At 40.3% G+C, this 22,437-nt stretch overlaps 1 protein-coding gene across 6 annotated transcripts in view; it reads left to right on the top strand.

The window, feature by feature from the left end:
• Positions 1-22,437, top strand: part of fli1 (Fli-1 proto-oncogene, ETS transcription factor) — an 81,920-nt gene that overhangs the window by 19,155 nt on the left and 40,328 nt on the right. For all 6 annotated transcript variants that reach the window (XM_072593021.1, XM_072593020.1, XM_072593023.1 and 3 more), the window contains one exon: positions 9,015-9,083. In XM_072593021.1, coding sequence (XP_072449122.1) covers positions 9,015-9,083 — 69 coding nt within the window. The remainder of the gene's footprint in view (positions 1-9,014; positions 9,084-22,437) is intronic.

Here is a 22,437-nt window from a genome sequence, read left to right on the forward strand (position 1 = left end):
AAAAACACATTGGACTGTGGATGAGACATGCAAGTTGCTTGAATAAAATGTTTGGGTGATTCAATTCCAAATTATGCAATTTAAAGATTGGAAGAATCAGGATCAGAGCCTTTCTATAAAGTAGAAAGGGAATTAAGGGTTACAAACTAAATTCTAAATACAAATCGATAGGAAACCAAACCACTAACTCAGAATATTTTAAACCATTTTGAAGCTCTGGTTCAAATTTTACAATTATTTTTCATATTCCCAAAGGTCAAATTTAATTATTCGTGTTTGTATTTTCATGTTTTGTCCTGGGTTAGACTTTCAATCTGATATCTCCTCCATTGCAAACACTTCCTACGTCATCTTCATGCGTCGCCCGCCTTTGCCTTTCCCTCAACTCATCTGAAATTCTCATTCATGCCTTTGTTATGTTTAGAGTTTAGTATTCCAGTGTTCTGGCTAGTATCATCACTGTGTATACTATATAAATTGTATGTTATCCAAAATTCTACCTCTTGTATCTTAACTGGTATCAAGTTCACTTTGCCCTTCACTATTGTTCTTGCTGACCTATAACTGTTGCCAGTCCAGCAACACTTAAATTTTAACATTTTCTCCTGGTTTTCAATTCCCTCTGCAGTACTGCTAGGAAGTTTTGCCATTCTGTGGGTAGCACTATAGCTTTGAATTAAAGGCTATGAGCTCACCTTCTATTCCAGGACCTGTTGAGAATGGATGGAATGCTGTACTTTGGTTGAACAGGTTTTCCAACACTTGAGTTTTCCAACATTTGTTACTATTTTTTCTGAAATTATCAGACTGCTTGGCCACCATCCAGAACTGGATAAACATACATTTCCTTCAATAAAACACGAAGAAAATCAAAACCATTGTCTTTTCTCCATGCTACAAGCTGCTCCTTAGTCACTGACTTTATTCCTGCCCTTGACAATTTTCTGATCCTGAACCAGACTGTTGAGAGCCTTCAATTTATAAATTAGCCTCTGACCACATATCCACAGCATTGCTAACACTGCATATTTTCACCTTTGTAACATCCTCACAATCTGACCTTATCAGCTTGTCAGAATCCCTCCACCATTGTTATTATTTCTGAACATGACTATTCCAGTGCAATCCTTCCACATTCTATCCTTCCTAAAATTGATATCACTCCACATTCTGCTGTCTATATTCTTACTTCCATGAAATCTCATTCACCTATCACCTCTGTGGTCACAGATTAATCAATGCCTCAACATTAAAACTCTCTTCTTTGTTTCCAAATCATTTTGTGCCTTCAACACGTTCTGTTGTGGTTATCTCCTCCAGCCTCACAAGCTTTCAAGATAGCTGTGTAGCTGTGTTCCTTTAATTCAGCCCAAAAACTCTCTACTTCTCTTTTCAACCAAGCTTTCAATCATTTGCCATAAAATCTCCACCTGTGAATGAGTGTTATAATTTACTATGACACACTTGAGATCATAATACATAGGAGCAGAAATTAGGCTGTTCTGCCCATCAAGTCTGCGCTGCCATTCAATCATGGCTGATAAGTTTCTCAACGCCATTGTCCCGCTTTCTCTCCATAACCCTGAATGCCCTTGATAATCAAGAACTTCTCTATCTCAGTCTTCAGTTTACTCAATGACCTGGCCTCTGCAGCCTTCTGTGGAAATGAATTCCACTTGGGATCTTTTATTACATTAAGGATACTCTATAAATGGATACTATTTAAATTGTTGTTTCGAACAGAGTTTCTTCGAAAGTCTCCTGGTGTGCTTCAAAAGTCCTCTTCAAACATCCAATAAGAAGTGAACACTAAAATGTGACTTCTTTTAAGCAGTGGTCTGAATTCTTTGCAATGACATGTTTATTCTTGGTCCGCTAATTGCTATTTTCAGATGTCATTAAATGAAGTGTTTTGGGAGCTGGTTCTTTAAGGAGTGTCTGTCAGCATTTCAATTATCTACCAGTCTTTTAATGAATCTCTGGGATTGGTGCTGGCTTCAATTCTTTTACAACGATGGCACAAAAAGGTCTTGCACTGAAAATAGAGTAACCCTTCATTGCAGCCCAAGCTGCCACCTCTTCCTTTTTGATTTAGCTTTATTGTCATGTGCACTCATTCCAGAAGTACCGGGGTACAGTGAAAAGTGTACAATGTCGTCACGTTATGTACGAAGATAGCTAGGTGCAAAACTTAGTTTCAAGTAGTAACATAGAGAAACCAAGCTGGAAGTAAAGCATTATCATTGTTTTTGACACAAGCAGATAAATAACCAAATAAAGATTCTTTTCAACTATTGTTGTATAGAATTGATGGGTGTAGTACTGGCAGATACCCTTCCTGATTTCTATTTATTGGTGCCTGAAGTATTTGGCCAAAATAGCCTTTATAATTTCTTAGTACATTGCTTATGGTTCATTGCAGGTTATGGTCCAATTCAGTGTGTGTTCTAAATGGGGACAAATATAAATCAGAGGTAGCAAGAGACTTGGGATTTATAAAGTATTTTGTTAGAGATGCTCTCAGACATAATGCAATAAGTGTGTGTTTTTAATGCAAAAATAATAGATTAGATTGACTGGAAAGTAAATTAATATGTTCAGGAGGGCAGGTAATTCAGGGCCAGCATTACATCAGGACTGAGGCATACCTTATGAGAAAAAAAGAGAAATTGCTGGAAAATGTCAGCAGGTCTGGCAGCATCTGTGAAGAGAAATCAGAGTTAATGTTTCAGGTTGAGTTCAGAGGAACGGTCACTCGACCGGAAACGCTAACTATGATTTCTATTCACAGATTCTGCCAGACCTGCTGAGCTTTTCCAGCAGTTTTTGCTTTTGTTTCTGATTTACAGCATCCACAATTCTTTTGGTTTTTATTTGGCATATCTTATAAGTGTATTTTTAAAAATTTAGCTCGGTCTCTGCCAACTAAATGGTACATGTCTCTACATCACCTCATGAGCTACAGGGCAGGGAAGGGGCTGAAACAAACAAAAAGGGTCTCTGGACTGAAAGTACTAACTGTGTTTTCTCTCCGCAGATGCTTTCAGACCTGTTGAGTTTCTCTAGCATTTTCTGTTTTTGTTTGTTTCAGATGACCAACATCCACAGTTCTTTCTTTTATTACGGAAGGGGCAGACTTCCCCAAAGTTGCTCAGAACAACTTTCCCCCTTTTTGGTAGCCTGCTGATAGTCTACTTAGTGCATGACCACTTGGAAGCAACTTTACAAAGGATGTTTTCAAAATGCTGTGAACCGAGTGCATTCTAATAAAAAAAAACACAAGCCAAATCAATAAACAGAAGGTCAGATTGATAAATAAATGAACCATGGACTTGAAAGAATTTTCTTTTCAGACATTTCGATTTTATGTATTGATTTATGAACATGTGAGTCACACTCCCCCTTCTGGTCAAATGTAGGAGTTAGATTGGAAAATCTACAACAGGGAATTCAGACGTCATGTCTTGAAGCCATTTTACCATCCACTGGGAAGTGGGTCTAGACAAATTGAATCTTCCATCTGCAGCAGGCAAGTGTTCATATTTGGAACTGAAGCAGTGGGTGAGGCACATTTAATCTCTGGATTGTTCCATTCACAGATTTTAACGCTCTGTAAGTATTCCAGATACAGCCCAGCAGACTCCCTATGTTTCACCTTTACTCTATGTAGCTCACTTCCAGACAATCAGTCCAAAGTAGCATTGGTCAGTGTCTGGTTTCTTACCCGTGGTTGCTGTGTGATTTAGGTTGAAAATTAGGACGTCACAGTGAACTACATAAGAAAAATATTTTTAAAAACTGTAGTAAGTGTGTGAACAAAGAATTACACTTTAACTGAATGTATTGTCAGTTACATTCCCAAGACCCTGAAACATTGACATCATATGAAACAAAGCCCATTCCAGTCACAGAACTATAATTCTACTGCCTAAATAACTCTTCATTGTCATTGTAATAGACTAACAGAAGAGTTGAATCTAGTGACTTTTGTAATAGATTCTAATCCTCCTGCAACTGGATTAACTGTAAATGATGCATCGTGGAGGTGTAATGATGTGCAGGGAACTGTGAGGATCTCAGTTTTACATGGAGTTTCTGACAGTTTTAGCCTTAGGAGTGTTTGATATATTATGGCTGTCCACGAGGGCAAGGTGATGATGAACAAAACAACATTTCTCCACAGTATAAATTCAAGAGTGGATAGAGGAGCAAATGCCTCTGTTGACCACGTTTGGTGATTAGTTTTGTCAGTTGGATTTTGCATTAGGTGGGATCAAGCAGACCAGCTCTGTTAGGTGATAGCAGAAATGATGTTTGGTTCACTGTGTCGTGATAGTAACAGTTATTGTGATCTTTTCAGAACTTTAGTCCAGGAGAACATAGTTTTCTTTGTTTTTAAAATAATGTATTTTTTTTAACCTTCCTTTATTGTGGGGAAGGACATATTAAAACATTTTGGGTGGGTATGTGTGTCTGTCATTCCTATGTGTTTATGATGAAATATTATTATGAAATAAGATAGAAATATTGAAAACATACAAAATAGGAGCAGGAGTAGATCATGTCGCCCTTTGGGCCTGTTTTGTCATTATTATCATCATAGGTGAGCATCCAACTCAATTCCCTGGTTGCCTTTTCTCCCAATACACTTTGATCCCTTTTGCCCTAAATATTATATCAAACTCATTCTTGAAAATACTCAATGTTTTGGTCCCAATGTTCTGTGGCAGAGAATTCACAGGGTCATCACTCTTAGGGTGAAGAAATTTCTCCTCAACTCAGTTCAAAATTATCTATACCTAATCCTTAACCTGGTTCTGACTTCCTGAGTCATTGCAATCCCTCTTCCTGTGTTTACCCTGTCTAATCCGGCTAGAATTTTATATGTTTGTGTGATATTATGCCTCATCCTTCTCATCTCGAATAAGTATAATCTTAACTGATCCTGTCTCTTTTCGTACGTCAGTCCTCCCATCCCAGAAATCAGTCTGGTAAACCTTGTTACACTCCTTCCAAAGCCAAAATATCCTTTCTCAGATAAGGAGACCAAAACTGCACATAATACTCCAGGTATGATCTCAATAAGGCCCTGTACAATTGCAGCAAGACATCCTTGCTCCGGTACTCGAATCCTCTCACTATGAAGACCATGTACCATTTGCCTTCTTCATTGCCTACTTCACCAGAATGCTTAACTGGCGATTAAGGACACCCAAGTATCCTCTTTTCCAGATTTATGATGATTCAAATAATAATCCAGCTTCTGATTTTACTACCAAAGCGAATAATTTAATATTTATCTGCAGAGTGCAAATTAATTGACCCAGTGGTATCTCTCATATTGGCTGTGTTCCCTCATTTTAACTGGTATAAGAAAAAGTATCCTAATTTTATCATACTCTGTAATACTCAGTAAGCCTGATTTACAAAGAGACAATTTAGTTCAAAAAATAAATAGGACACTTGTTTGGGATTTGGGAGGTAGGGATTGTTTAAATTGGTGTAAACAGTTTTCTTTCTTGGCATTGGTAATTTGTCAGATGTTTTTGCTGGACTGATACAACAAGGACATTCAGTTCCAGCCAACATGGAACTGAAAGTGATTTGAATGAAGACAAAGAAATTGAAGAGAATTCTCTAGCTATATAAAAATCTGTTTGCTAATCAATTTGTTTTGAGATGTTAGGACCCAACTCTGGAACAGGTAGGATTTGAACCTAGGCCTCCCGGCTCAAAGGTAGACATACTACTACTGCACTGCACAAGCCTTATGTTTAGACTCATTTATTTCTTTGGTAGTCCTCTCAATTCAGAATTGGAGGATTAGTAGGTTCATGCAATAATCTAGAACAGAATCTATGCTGACAGATTTCCAAAAGGCCTTTGACAGGGCGGGGGGCATGTAAGAGACAGTTAAATAAGATGAGTCATGGTGTTAGGGACAAGTGACTGGCATGGATAGAGGATTGGCTGACCAGCAGAAGGCAGACAGTGGGGATAAAAAGATCTTTTTCAGGATGGCAGCAGTGATTGGTGTTGGAAGCATAACTATTCACGTTATATGTAATGACCTAGAAAAAGGAACTGAAGGCATTGTTGCTCAGTTTGCAGATGATACAAAGATAGGTAGAGAGACAGGTAGTGTTGAGGAAGTGGAGAGTCTGCAGAAGGACCTGCAGAGTTGGGCGAGGAGAGTGAACAAGAAAGTGGCAGATAGAACACAATATGGGAAAGTGTGAGGTTATTGGTAGGAAGAATAGATGTGTAGACTATTTTCTAAATAGGGAAAGTCTTCAAAATTTGAAGAATAAAATGACTTGGAAGACCTGGTTCAGGATTCCCTTAAGGTTAACATGCAGGTTCAGTCGGCAGTTAAGAAACCAAATGCAATGATAGCATTCATTTCAAGAGGGCTATAATAAAGAGCTGTACTGCTGAGGCTGTTTAAGACTGGTCAGACCATATTTTGAATATTGTGAGCTACTTGGGTATCTAAGGAAGGATGTGCTGGCATTGGAGAGAGTGCAGAGTGGGTTTACAAGATCCTGGGGACAAAGGGCTTGTCATAGAAAGAGTGGTTGAGACTTTTGTGTCTGGTCTCAATAGACTTCAGAAAGATTGGGGGCAGGGTGGGACCAGTCTCATTGAAACTTACAGAACACTGAGAGGCCTGGATGGACTGGATGTGAAGAAGATGTGTCCACTTGTAGGAGACACTAGGACCCAGGGGCCCAGCCTCAGACTGAAGTGATGACCCTTGAGAACTGAGATGAGGAGAAAATCAAGGGTTGTGGGGAGAAGGCAGGAGAATGGGGTTGAGGAGCTATGATCAAATATTGAAGCAGACTCGATGGACCAAATGGCCTAATTCTGCTCCTTTATCTTATGGCTTATGGTTTTATAGATTGACAGATCAATGCAAGAAAATGCTACATTGTTGGAAATGTTGCTTTGCAAATTAAATGTGAAACTCTGCCTCTTTGTTCACGTGTATGTAAAAGGTTCCATATCACTACATGGAGTAAATCACAGAGTTTTTCCAATGGCTAAATTTACAAGGCACCCTTATCCCATATCAATAAAAGCAATGGGTAGGAAGAGGTTGAAATTGATTCTTGTCAGTGGCAATTACTTGGTTGGATAATAGATCCTCAGCACAGTTCATATAATCAGGGCTTTTCTGGTGCAGTGGTAATATACAAAACCTTTGAGCATGGAAACCTAGGGTTAAGTCTCACTAGTTTCTGAGATGTGTGTCATAACCCCTCTGAACTCATCAGTTCAAAATAATATCTAAACAAATCCTCAGCCCATTCTATGACAGGCAATTTTTTAGTTCATTGACTTGAATCAAACAGGCCATGGATCAGTTCTAGAATCCCTACAGTGTGGAAACAAGCCCTTCAGCCCAACAAGTCCACACTGACCTTCCAAAGAGTAACCCACCTAGACCCATTCCCCTACCCTATCACTCTACACTTACCCTTGACTAATGCATCTAACATGCACATCCCTGAACACTATGGTAATTTAGCATAGCCAATCCACCTAAACTACACATCTTTGGATAGTGGGAGGAAGCCCCCACAGATATGGGGAGAATGTACAAACTCAACACAGACAGTCGCCTGAGGCTGGAGTCGAACCCAGGCCCCTGGTGCTGTGAGGCAGCAATGCTAACCACTGAGCCACCATGTCACCCAGTTGAGCTGAGTGTGTTTTTATTTATTTCTGAGGTCAAAATTTAAACTGAATTCAAAGCCTCAAATGGATCAAATGATGATCAAATAGGTTATTAGTCCTGAATGACGTTATTTCACTACTGTACTCAATTAATGGCCCACACCTGGATCATGGAACCAAAGTGCAAATTCGGGAGAGAGCACCACCTAAGTCAATGTACCACTGGTCATGAAATCCCACTGGTATTTCTGTCAGATCTATCTGCACAAAAGCCTTTCTACATCTAACCCCGTCAGCTTCCTCATCCTTTCTCTTTCTTGTGTGTATTCTTGTGTATCTTTATTACAGTCTTCCTTATTGTACGTTGATTTGTAAATCAAATAAATAGTACAAGATTGCAGCTGTGGCTCAATAGGCATAACTCTTGGTTCTAAGTTCAAGTCATAGAGTCATAGAAATGTACAGCGTGAAAACAGACCCTTCGGTCCAACCCGTCCATGCTGACCAGACATTCCAACCCAATCCAGCCCCACCTGCCAGCACCCGGCCCATATCCCTCCAAACCCCTCCCACTCATACATCCATCCAAATGCCCTCCAAATGTTGCAATTGTACCAGCCTCCACCACTTCCTCCGGCAGCCCACTCCACACACGCACCACCCCACCACGCGAAAAAGCTGCCCCTTAACTTAATGTGTGAAACAGGTTATCAATTTGCTATGGACTAATTTTATGAGAATAGACTAACTTCACCCAATAATAGATTGTTTGTATGATATTCCTTTTCTGCAAAATATTTATGGAAGTGACTGTTAAGTATGTGTTGGATAAGTAATTCCTTGGCTCTGAAGCATTTTGTGACGTCTGAAGTAAGTGTGGGATGCTCTATTAATACAGCTTGTTTATTTTCATCTTATAACCATCATTTTTAGAATAACATTGGTTTGCATAAACCATCGAATCATAGGTACATTAGATTTAGTCTCGTAGGTGAGATATATCATGTTACATTCTTGCCATTGCAATTCTGACTTGACATTTCTAATGCATGTTGATCAGATGAAATAACTTTAATTAATATTTTTGAAGTTTTAAAGAAATTCAGATATACAGCTCTGTGGTTTTATTTTGTCATCTGTTGAAGCACTGATATAATTTTGATCTCTGTCAGCCATTACTCATGTTGTATCAGCTAAGATACTCTTGATTTGCAAACACTGTGAAGTGGTTACTTGGTTGTGGGCTGCCCAGGAATATACTGTTATCAATATTCATTCTGTTGTTTGTTTGTTGTAGATCTTTAATTGACTGGTTGCAATATCTTCCATAGGTAGCTCTCCATTAAGCTATTCCACGTCATCTCACACTGACCAATCAGCGCGTCTCCCAGGCAAAGAAGGTTAGTTGAATTTGCTTCATTTAAATATTTTTATTTGTGATTTGGAAATACAGCTGAAACAATCTTCTGGTTATTAAGGAGAATGCAGTACTACTATGTTAAAGATGATGTGCAATGTTTCATCAATGTCCATATGTTGCTTTGTCCAAATAAATTACCAGTTAAAGGACACTTCAGCAGAGGGTTGAAGGCACACGGCCGCTTCCAATATCTTTGTTTCTTCTCATTGTGATTAAGTTATAGATTCATTGGGTTTGATCTTCAACCTAGCACCAAAGCAGTTAGCCTGCAAGAGTTAACTCTGACACCTTTGCATAGTTCTACCCACTGGGAAATAAATGATTATCTCTGGATATAGTTAGTCAGTTCTAGTTGTTGTTTCAGTTGTTCAAGTCAGTTAATTTTGCCTTTACTGTTGACAACCATGTGGTACAAGTAGGCCTGAAGCATTCATATCTCTGAACAAGTGTAATGCTGTTAACCAGCTTAATGTTCCTTAGTTAGCATGTGAGAAGCTACTTCTCATTATTTCAATATGTATCTCTTCTATCGAACATTGTTTATTTGTTAGTCATTCACCACTTTATACGAGTAAACCCCATGTCGGCAGTAACAAAGAAGATGCATAGCAGAACCAGGAGCCATCTGCGAGCATTTCTGAGAGCAGCCATTACTCCCAGTTGGTGCTGCTGGGACAGGGTTGTCAGCCATCCAATTGACTGGCAACTCTTTAAGTGGGTAGATCGCCTCCCAAGATGGGAGCAGTCCTCCTGCCTTAAAGCAGTTGATACTGCTGCCAGTAGTAAATTACTGTGGAATTGTGAGATAGTTCCTCCTTGGGGGGACGGTGGAACAATAACATTTTGTAAAATTAAGTCTATGGAGTCATTATGATACTGAAGAATGTCATTTGTATCATTGCACTCATGGCTAGTCAGTACCATTTTCCTGCATGTATCCAATTTCCTTTCAAAATAATTAAACGTCTCCACAATGAAAGAAAGATTGGATTTAAGGGTAGAGAAAAATATGGACAACACGGAAAAAAAAAGACAATGATATTTTTAACACTTCCAACAAAAAATCAAAAGGAATGAGACTCCACATTTTCCATTCTACAGAGGTTGAATTGAAGTATTATCGATCATGTCTTAAGTGGTCTTTAGACTGAAATGGGCAAGACTTAACTTTCTGCAGTTAACTTAGTTTGTATCTATAGTGTAAGAATGAAGCAGCTTCATGAAATCATAGCAAGATACTTTCTTCACTCCAGCAACTTTTGGGTAATCTGAATTAAAATTATAAAATGCCACAGAAATTCAGCAGGTCTGGCATCAAATGTGGAGAGAGAAAGAGAGTTAATATTCTGAGTTCAACGCGATTTTTCTGCTTTCTCCAGCACTTTTTGTTCTTATTTCAGATCTCCAGTATCTACAGTACTTTGCTTTTAGTGTCAGATATCTGTGTGTTGCCTCACATCAGCCATTCACCAAATTTTGCTGTGCCATTTTCTGAGACACTGTTTCGCAGCTTCATTGTTACCTTGACTGCAAATTCTGAACTATCATTGTTGAGAATACAAGACCTGGAAGTAAGCACGGAAATAAAAAGATGGAGCTCCCCTTAAAGGTTAAATCAGGAAATGTACTATCCCATGGTAGCTTAACCACATGGAGCAGGTTAGTCTCTGGGTCAATCTGCTGGTCTCTGATGAGTTTGCAGATCTTCAGCAGAAGGCAAACCAACATTTTAAACATACCTGAAGTTCCTCTGAGCGAAACTGGCTAATTCATCCAGCCTCATTCCTGAAGAAGGGCTTATGCCTGAAACGTTGATTCTCCTGCTCCTCAGATGCTGCCTGGCCTGCTGTGTTTTTCCAGGACCACATTTTTCAACTTTGGTCTCCAGCATCTGCAGTCCTCACTTTCTCCTAATTCATCCAGGTTTCCTATTTCTGATCACTAATCAATGACTCTTGCTCTAAAGCAGTCTTAGTAATTGGAGTCTGATTCTCCCCATGTAGAGTAACCTGACTTGCTGGATTCATATGTGACAAATTCTCACTGCACAAAGCATTAAAGGATCCAGGCATTCGAACAATCATTGGGCTAGGAAAACTGGATATTAAGAGACAATGGGACTTCTACTCTGATTGACAATAAAGTCTTGAAGATAATAGTCACTTCTGCCTTTAAATACCCACATTATGAAAATGCTAGAACATCTCAGGATTCCCTCTGAAAAATACTGAAGCATTGTATATTACTGAACTTCTCCCATCTCAGTGGTGTAAAACTGAGGCTGGAGCCAACAACAAAGCTTAGATAATTGTGCTTTCAGTTGCCTGCTTCTATGATACATTTAATCAGAATGTGGCACGCTTTGGGTTTGAGTATCGCATAAAAACAGCAAGAGTCACTGGGGATGTAAATTCAGATTTACTCAACACTAACCAGTAAACAGCTTTAAATAGAGTTCCCCTCCCAAAACAGATAAATACTGGAATGTGGTCCCAAAGGATATCCCACCCAACTCTTAAGTCAATGTTTCTGAGATTGTTAAGATTCAGATCATAAACATCTAAACATAGTCAGTAGTTAGGATCCTCATATAGTGAGTAATTTGCTCATGTGATTATTATTTCTCCTCTGTTGTTACAGTAAGGTTGTTAAACCTCCACATTTGTCCTGGAGTCTTGAGGATTAATTTCTTACAAACTACTGAGGAAAGTAATACGGACATTAAAAATAGAATATTTTCTTGCATTTTGGTGGAACACTTTTGTCTATTAGTTATGGAAATGAGAGTTAAAACCTGTTTGACTGGGTGGGATGCCAATGACAGGCAGATTGTGAGATGAAATCTCTAGGAGTATGTCCAATCAGTGTTAGCAATGTTTAGTTATGGCAATACTATAGATCTGATGTTTAGGATTTTTGATTGTAGCATTGAAGGAACCAACTAGAACTTCTTCCTTGCATATCATTCCACACATACTGTGTCAGTTGGAACTTTATCCCCTGATCAGTATGTCTATGAGAGGGCTGAGGTCAGTCTGCAACTCGTTACAATGTTCCAATGCATTTGAATGAGGTATATTGTCACTGGCCCATGACCACCAGAAAGCAAAACAATGTGATGCTCATATTCAGCATCTGGAATGGACCACACCTCTCTTCTTGCAGAATGTACTGACTAATGTTTGGGTTTGGTTCCATGGGTGTGTTTAGATCTTGGTATCTCGTGTCAACTGGTCATTTTTCTCATGTGAATCATGAATTGATGCAGCACAGAAGAAGACTTTGCAGCCAATCTTGTTCTTATTGGCTCTATGAAAGAGTCATTGAGGCATAGAGTCATATAGCATGGAAACAGACCAACTAGTCCATGCCGACCATTATCCCAAACTAAACAAGTCTCACCTTATTGCTCTTGGCCCACATCCCTCCAAATATTTCATTTCTTATTCATGTAGCTATCATACTCTTTCCTCCTACCATTGATAATGTTTTAACTTTTAAAATCTGTTGCTAAAGTTGTTCCCATCAACCAATCAATCAATAAGATGGGACAACCCAGATCTTAATTCCCCAGATTTAATGTCAACATTCCCCTTCCCAGCTCAGTGTTGGAAGAACCTTCTTATTTCCTTGTTTGGCACCACCCACCTTAGCACAGACTAGTGGTTTAATCTATTCTCTATAACAAAGAGGTGGCACATAGTAGTCCAGTTACCCAGTGCGAAATCAGCACCCACTGCATTATAAAATATAGTACAGGAGCAACACTGTGCGACTGCACAGAGAAGTTGGCCACTGAGTCATACTGACAGGACATTGAGTGACAGAGAGATAGAGCAGTGAGTGACAGAGAGGTAGGATACTGACTATCAGGTGAACAAATGAACAAACAGGAGGATAATTAACAAAGGAATGTGACCCTATGCCATGGATATATTAGATTAGATTACTTACAGTGTGGAAACAGGCCCTTCGACCCAACAAGTCCACACCGCCCCGCCGAAGCGTAACCCACCCATACCCCTACATCTACATTTACCCCTTACCTAACACTATGGGCAATTTAGCATGGCCAATTCACCTGGCCTGCATATCTTTGGACTGTGGGAGGAAACCGGAGCACCCGGAGGAAACCCACGCAGACACAGGGAGAACGTGCAAACTCCACACAGTCAGTCGCCTGAGGCGGGAATTGAACCCGGGTCTCAGGCGCTGTGAGGCAGCAGTGCTAACCACTGTGCCACCGTGCCGCCCACAATGGGTGCTGAATCACAGCGAGGTGAAATATGAGCCATTGAGACAGGAGCTCATTGGCCTTTAATATTTTTTGATACATTCATAGGAAATGGGCAGGATGAGTAACACCAACATTTTATGCTCATCTCTAATTAGTCTTGAGAAAATGATGCTGAGCTAACTTCTTGCAGTGCATGGAAAGGTGATGGGGGATGGGGGAGTGGGAATGGGGATTGCAGGAGTAGGAAAGGGAGGAATGCCCACAGTGCTGATCAGGAGGAAGTTCCAATATTTTGATATAATTACAGTTGAGGAACATGCAATATCATTCAAAGTTAGGATATTTGATCCCAAGTACAATTTAGGTCTGATCTCGGCCAACTTACGAACAGAGGAACAAAAGGAGACCTTTCAGCCCTTCGCGTATCCCCTGCCTTCCAATAAGATTGTGGCTGATTTTAATTTAACCTCAATTCTGCAGACACTTGTTAATATTTCATCCCTTTTGTAATCAAAAATCTATCTATCTTAGTCTTAAAAATATTTAAAGGTTTTGCATATGCTGTCTTTTGAGAAAGGGAATTTTCAAGGGTTGCAACCATCTGAGAGAAAAGAAAATGTATTCTCATTTCTGTTTAAAGATGCAACCCCTTATTTGCAAAGTATGACCCCTAATTCTAGGTTCTCCCACAAGAGGAGACATCCTTTCGGTATCCACATGATCAAATCCCAACAGGATCTTAATTGTTTCAATTAAGTCACATTTGATTCTTCTAATCTTTAGAGGATACAAGTTTATCATAATTACTCTTTCCTCATAAGCCAACCCTGCACATTCCAAGTATTAGTCTATAAAACTATCTCTAAACTGCTTCAGATGCATAAGTATGGACCGTTACTGTAAACGATTCTCCAGATGCAGTTTTACCAATGTCCTGTATAACGGAAACATAACTTCCCTATTTTTGCATTCAATTTCCCTCTCACTAAATTATAACATTCTATAAGCATTCCTGATTACTTGTTGGACCTGAAAACTAACCTTCCACGATTCATGCACTAGGACATGATGGAGCTCCAAGAGGGTTTTATTGAGCAGTTAATAGACCAACTCGGGAAGGGGCCATATTGGAACGGTGTTGGAGAATGAGCCCAGCCAGGTGGTTGAAGTTTCAGTAGGGAATTATTTTTGAAATAGTGATTACAATTCCATAGGTTTTAGACAATGACGAGAGTGATCCTAAAGGAATTGTGCTAAATTAGGGGAAGACCAACAATAGCAAAATTCGGCAGGAGCTGGGGAATGTAGATGGGGAGCAGCTGTTTGAGGGTAAATCCACATTTGTTATATGGGAGGCTTTTCAAGAGAGGTTAATTAGTGGGCAGGAAAGACATGTAGCTGTGAAAATGAGGGATAGAAATGGCAAGGGAACCATGGATGACAGGTGAAATTGTGTGACCAGCTAAGAGGAAAAAGGAAGCATATGTAAGGTCTTGGTGAGTGAAAATGGACAAAACTTGAGAAGAAAATCGGGAAAGTAGGACCAAACAGAAATGAGGAATTAAGAGGGTGGACAGGGGTCATGAAATATCTTTAGCAAACAGGGTTAAGGAAAATCCCAAAGCCTTTTATTTATAAATAAGGAGCAAGAGGGTAACTAGAGAAAAGGTTGGCTCACTCAAGGACAAAGGAGGGAAGTTATGCCGGAAATCAGAAAAAAACAGGTGAGATTCTTAATGAGTACATTGCATCGGTATTCACCAAGGAGAGGGACATGACAGATGTTGAGGTTAAGGATAGATATTTGATTATTCAAGGTCAGGTCAGCATAAGGAGGGAGGAAGTATTGGATATTCAAAAAGGCATTGATGTGAACTCGTCGCCAGGTCCGGATGGGATCTATCTCAGGTTACTGAGGGAAACAAGAGAAGAAATAGCTGGGACCTTAACAGATATCTTTGCAGCATCCTTGAACACGGGTGAAGTCCCGAGGGCTGGTGAATTGCTAATGTTGTCCCCTTGTTTAAGAACGGTAGCAGGAATAATCCAGGTAATTATAGATCGGTGGGCCTGACGCCAGTGGTAGGGAAGCTGATGGAGAAGATAGTGAGGGAGAAGATCTATTTACATTTGGAAGAAAATGGGCTTATCAGTGATAGGCAGCGTGGCTTTGTGCAGGGAAGGTCATGTCTTACCAACTTAATAGAATTCTTTGAGGAAGTGACAAAGTTGATTGATGAGAGAAGGGCTGTAAATGACATATATATAGTCTTGAGTTTGATAAGGTTCCCCATAGTAGGCTGATGGAGAAAGTGAAGTCAGCATGGGGTTCATGGTGTACCAGCTAGATGGATAGAGAACTGGCTGGGCAGCAGGAGACAGAGAGTAGTAGTGGAAGGGACTTTCTCAAAACAGAGACCTGTGACCAGTGGTGTTCCACAGGTATCTGTGCTGGGACCACTGTTGTTTGTGATATACATAAATGATCTGGAGGAAGGTATAGGTAGTCTGATTAGCAAGTTTGCAGTAAGGTGGAGTAGCAGATAGGGAAGGGGACTGTCGAAGACTACAGCAGAATATAAATAGACTGGCAAGTTGGGCAGAGAAATGTGAGATGGAGTTCAATCTGGGCAAATGCTAGGTGATGCACTTTGGAAAATCCAGTTCTAGAGCAAACTATACAGCAAATGGAAAAGCCATGGGGAAAATTTATGCACAGAGAGATTGGGTGTTCAGGTCCATTGTACCCTGAAGGTGGCAACGCAAATCGATAGAGTGGTCAAGAGGGCATATGGCATGCTTTCCTTCATCGGATGGGGTATTGAGTATAAGAGTTGGTAAGTCATGTTACAGTTGTATAGGACTTTGGTTTGGCCACATTTGGAATACTGCATACAGTTCTGGTCACCAGATTACCAAAAGGATGTGGATGCTTTGAAGAGGGTGAAGAGAAGGTTCACCAGGATGCTGCCTGGTATGGAGGGAGCTGGCTATGAAGACAGGTTGAGCAGATTAGGATTATTTCCATTAGAAAGACGGAGGTTGAGGGGGGAACTAATTGAGGTCGACAAAATCATGATTAGTATAGACAGGGTGGATAGCAAGAAACTTTTTCCCAGAGTGGGTTCTCAATTACTAGGGGTCACGAGTTCAAGGTAAGGGGATAAAAATAAAGGAAGATATGTGTGGAACGTTTTTCACGCAGAGGATGGTGAGTGCCTGGAATATGTTGCCAGTGGAGGTGGTAGAGGCGGGTACAATAGCATCATTTAAGATTTATCTAGACAGACACATGAATAGACAGGGAGCAGAAGGATACAGATCCTGTGAAAATAGGCAAGAGGTTTAGATCGAGGATCTGGATCAGTGCAGGCTTGGAGAGCTGAAGGGCCTGTTGCTGTGCTGTAATTTTAGTTGTTCTTTGACACCCAGATCTCTCTGTGTCTTCGAGATCTGCAGCCTCTCACCTGTTAAGTAATAAGCATCTTTTTATTTTTTTCTGCCAAAATAGATAATTTCACAATTGCATACACTGTAGTTCATTTGCCAGATCTTTACCCGATCTCTTAACCTACAGTAACCTGACAAGACGTACATTTGTGTTAATGATGTGCTTCCTACAAGCAGAGGACCTTGAGTCAATGACATTGACAGCTGTTTTCCAGCCTGTGGTTAGCAGGAAGCACTGATTATAAACAGGTCACTTGTTGACCCAAACACAAAGTTTTGGAAACAAAACAGAATTTCAGAAAGCCTTAAAAAACAGTCTTCAGCTTATCTTGGCTACACAAGGTTAGAACTGGCAGCATAGGCCGTAGACCAATATGGATGACATATATTATGGCAAAACTCTCGTCTGATGCTGTCCTGTGAGTTGTAGTAAAGAGTTCAACAGTACTGGATGCCTATGTCTAGGAAGGATATTGTGCGTCTTAGAGGTATTAAACCCTTAGACAAAAATGTTGAGCCTTCTCGAAAGTACTCCACAGTGAAATGGAAAAGGTATTACTAGCTTATTGTCTTTGGTACTGAACTCTAACACCCAGGTGTGGGTTCAAATGCAGCCATGGCAAGTTGTGAAATCAATAAAGTTGGTAAAGTATGGGCCTGAAGTAGAAACTAAACAACAGAAGTTGCTTTTTTTTAACAGTTCCAGAAACCCCAACCAGTTCAGGAATGAGCCAATGCTCCCACCTTGTCTGATTTGGTGCACACATGATTCCAGACACTTGGCAACACTCTTTTGATAGTACGTTCCAAAGCCACAACACCTAGACCTAGGAAGACAAAGACAACAGATACATAGAAGTACCAGTCCTTCAAAGTCACACATCATCCTGACCTGGAATTATATCGCCGTTCTTTCACTGTCATTGGGGCTAAGTCCTGGAACTCCCTTCCAAATAGCATCTGTCATCGTTTCTAGTGCACTCATATTTCAGGAAAGCGTAAAGAAAATGTTCCATTGCATGCGTTTAACTCTTGGTATATCTCCTGGTGAGCCATTCATGCACAAAAAGAATTTCTTGAAATCAGAACAGTTATGACAAGTAATTGCTGAGTAAACAGCAGTGTGTTGGCAGCATGACCACCCAGCACATTGAAAGAGCAGGCCCAGAACCATTTTCCCAGTGTAACAGAAAAGAAGTAATGGATCTGCTGTTTCCCATATCTCCTGAGCAAGTAAGCAATAAAGGGCAGAACTCAAATTGTGGGTCTTGTACTTTTTCACAGATAAGTTAGAAGCTTATAAACTTGGGTCTGTATTGATTGGAGTGTAGAAGAATGATTACATTAGATTAGATTACTTACAGTGTGGAAACAGGCCCTTCAGCCCAACAAGTCCACACCGCCCCGCCGAAGCGTAACCCACCCATACCCCTACATCTACATCTACCCCTTACCTAACACTACGGGCAATTTAACATGGCCAATTCACCTGACCTGCACATCTTTGGACTGTGGGAGGAAACCGGAGCACCCGGAGGAAACCCACGCAGACACGGGGAGAACGTGCAAACTCCACACAGTCAATCGCCTGAGGCGGGAATTGAACCCGGGTCTCCGGCGCTGTCAGGCAGCAGTGCTAATCACTGTGCCACCATGCCGCCCACTATTTTTGAATCAATGTGGATTTCAGCAGTTTATTCATTGCCCCTCCCCCCATCTTCACAAACTCCACACAGCAGTCGCCCGATTTAGATAAATTAATTTAGATAAATATAAAGTATGAGAGGGAATCACATTAAATGGCATAACTAGGGCTGGACAGAGATTGTGTTTCCCCTGGATGGTGATTGGGGGTGAGGGGATCATTGATTCAGGATGTACTGGAAAGCCATTTTGTACTGAGATGAAGAGAAACATCACCAATCAGATGTTGTCCATCTATAGAATTTTCTACCACAGAAAGTTGTGCAGGCAAGGTCACTGAACATATTTAACAAAGAAATAGATTTCCAGATAATATCGGTGTTAAGAAGCAGCCAGAACATGGCAATGAAATAGAGCATCAGCCGTAACCATATTTAATAGTGGAGAGTGTTCAAAGGCAGAATGGCCTATATTTTCTATGTTCCCATGCTTCTGTATTTTACAATAACCAGCAACAAAAATAACATAAAATGGAGTCTATTCTGTGTTAAGCTGAAGTACTGTACATTATTGCTGGCAATGAATGTACAAGCTCACATAATCTTGATTTGGTTAGATTCCCTACAGTATGGAAAAAAGCCCTTTGGCCCAACAAGTCTACACCAACCCTCTGAAGAGTAACCCACCCAGACCTATTCCCCTATCCTATATTTACCTCCAACTAATGCACCTAAAAATTTGGGCAATTTAGTATGACCAATTCACCTGACCTGCACATCTTTGGATTGTGGGAGGAAACCTGACCAACCAGTGGAAACCCACACAGCCATGGGGAGAATGTGCAAACTCCACACAGTCACCTCAGACAGCAATTGAACACAGGTCCTTGGCACTGTGAGGCAGTAATGCTAACCACTGAGCCACCGTGCTGCACATTGGCGATTAGTAAAGCCCACGAAAGTATTCATCAACTATATAGACTGGACCTTTTCACTGTGCTGCAGTACCTTCACTGGGATGTGAGAAGGAATCTCACTTTCATGTGGAAAAAAAGCTAAGTCACAGTTCTGAAAATATGGGAGTGACTTTAAGGAGATTCAGACTTATAGGCCCACAACATTTTCCATAATACTGTAAGTTATAGATGGGGGAACTGTCACTGAATGAACTTTAGGTTCAATAACCATAATAATAATAAAAAATGTTTGCTCAATATATATGTTAAATTTCAGACTCAGCTGCAGAACAATTTTCTCATAATGTCAGAGACTAACCAACTTAACATTGATTGGATGACAGGCCTCACTAAAATATACATCCTTAAAAAAACCTGTATTCCATGTTGTTAATGTAAGAGAGTTGTCATGGGCATGGCTCAAGTATTGTTGCACTTGTGGTATTCAAGTCATCTCCTGAATATGTCATCGATGGCTCAGCAGTAACACATTTGTTTCCATGCCACAGGTTGTAGGTACATCATGCAGCTGAGGGGATTCTACCTAATGAGAGATGCCATCTTTCAGATGAAATGTTAGATTGACGCCCTGTCTTCTCTCTCAGGTGGATACAAAAATTCCATAAAATTAATGCATAAAAGAGCAGGGGCTTCTCCTCAATGTCCTGGCCAGAAAAAAACCCATTAAGGCAGATTATGTGTCCTTTAGCACATTTTTTGTGTGGGGCTTGTGGCAATGTGTAAATTGGCAACTATTTTCTTTGATTACAACATGCATAACTAAAGTATGAAAAAGACCATAAATTAGTTTGGGATGTAATGAGATTGTAAAACAACAATCTCAGTCTCTATCTGCCTGCTACCTATTTCTCTACATATCTATCCATCCAACTATCTATCCACACAGATAATAGAGACAACGGGGAAACAAGAAAGGCAACCTCCTGTTGATTATTACTGCCTGAATTCTACTGGTTGTTGAATCCTTCATATTGAACATAACTTGGAAGAAGCATGGACACAAAATGTACTCTGGGTGGTGGTCTTCCATGTCCATTAGTGAGAGCCATTCAGTTGCACCAGCTTGACTGAACTGGCCAAATGGTGAAGGATAGAGCTGCCAGACTGGATGTGGAGCAAGTAGTGACTGATCAAACTAGAAGGAAAAGCTATTTGACCTAACTATCCTTACTTTCCATGACAGTGTTGGTAGGAGTGATCGCTGTGTAGTGTGAACAAAATACTGTCTTCACACTGAGGCACTACCAATGTGCAAAATGAATCATGGTTATAATAGATCTGGCAGATCACAACTAGTCATTCAGTGGGCACTGTTGGCTGCAGCGGAATTGTATTCAACTACAGTCTATAACATAAAAAAAAGTGCTGTGGATGGTGTAAATCAGAAACAAAAATAGAAATTGCTGGAAAAGCTCAGCAGGTCTCGCAGCATTGTGGAGAGAAATCAGAGTTAACATTTTGGGTTGAGTGACTCTTCCTCAGTTCTCAATGATGAAGGTACAACATGGGATTACACCCGTGTTGAACAATGGAGCCACATGCTGTAGTCAGAGCTCACTGAACTTACAACCAATGGATCAGAACAAAGTTCTGAGGTTGAGTTACATTCACTCATCAATGGTAAATTGTTGCAGTTCAGACTATCTTCTAAATCCATAATCTGTACCAACTGGAAGGAATAAGGCAGCAGATCCATGAGAATAGTGCCACTTTCAAATCCTCCTCCAGTAATCTTTCATGGAACAATATTGCTATTTATTCGCTATCACTTGGCCAATATCCTGGAACTGCTTAACAGCATTGTGAGTTTCAAGAAGCTAACTGCTCAAGGGCAGTTGGGAACTGCCAAAATACGGCCTTACCATTGAAATTCATTCCTCAAGAGCATAACAAAATTTCAATATTTTGAACCATATTATGTCTTTATTTTTAGAGAGCCAGATTTATGAATACGTTAAGCTCTCATCCACTAATGTTGCCAGTCATAATGTCTCAGTTGATAACTTAATTGAGGTGGTGATCTGTTCACCTTCTGTAGAGTCTGATTTTATGCTTCAGTGTCAAGAGACAGAGAATTTCCTGCGATGAGATCACAAGCGGGACTTGCCAACAGTCAGTGTCTTCTGTATGAAATTTCACGCCTTGTTCATGAGGTCATAGGAGCAGAACTCAACAACGTCATTGGAAAGGGAAATACAGTACAAAATGTCTGTTCCCAGGCTGTCTCTCAGCAGCTGTTTTGAAATGTGCAGCTAGACAGTAAGTAAGGCACTCTCATGACTCTGCCTGAAGAAGTGACAGTTTAACATTGAAATGTAGGGTGAATCCTCACTGCCAAGGTTTCATGTTCCCAGAATGAAACCAGAATGCTCCAGAATGAAAATTCCATTTCTTCATTTGGAACACAGGTTTTCACATTTTGGAATTGCTTTTTCCAAATCAGGAATTCAGTTTGGAGGAAGTGAGGACTGCAGATGGTGGCGATCAGAGCTTAAAAATGTGTTGCTGGAAAAGCGCAGCAGGTCAGGCAGCATCAAAGGAACAGGAGAATCGACCTTTATGGCATATGCCCGAAACGTCGATTCTCCTGTTCCTTTGATGCTGCCTGACCTGCTGCGCTTTTCCAGCAACGAATTCAGTTTCCCAATTAAAATTTAAAATGATAGAAGCGCTCAGGCAGTAATATGCATTGCTTCATGCCTCAGAAAACTTCTCAGACCTAAAAGTGTTGCCTTGATTCACTATTAATACAAATAGCAATGTAACACCATGCAGAAACAGACTGATGAATGGGTTGATGTAACTCGTCTATGCATTTGGTTGACATAAACTGAAGCCAATTTAAATAAATGATGACGGGTGAATGAAGAAGTTTTAAGAAAACACATCTACTTAGTGGCTTCATGGAGAAATTAAGATCATAAACACTGTATATACATTTAACAGTGTGTGCTATCACATTTTCCCCTACCAGACTGCCTATCACACTTTCCTCAAATGCTCATGCTTACTCATACCCACATTTAC

The sequence above is a fragment of the Chiloscyllium punctatum genome, chromosome 23, assembly GCF_047496795.1.
Source record: "Chiloscyllium punctatum isolate Juve2018m chromosome 23, sChiPun1.3, whole genome shotgun sequence".
NCBI lineage: Eukaryota > Metazoa > Chordata > Chondrichthyes > Orectolobiformes > Hemiscylliidae > Chiloscyllium > Chiloscyllium punctatum.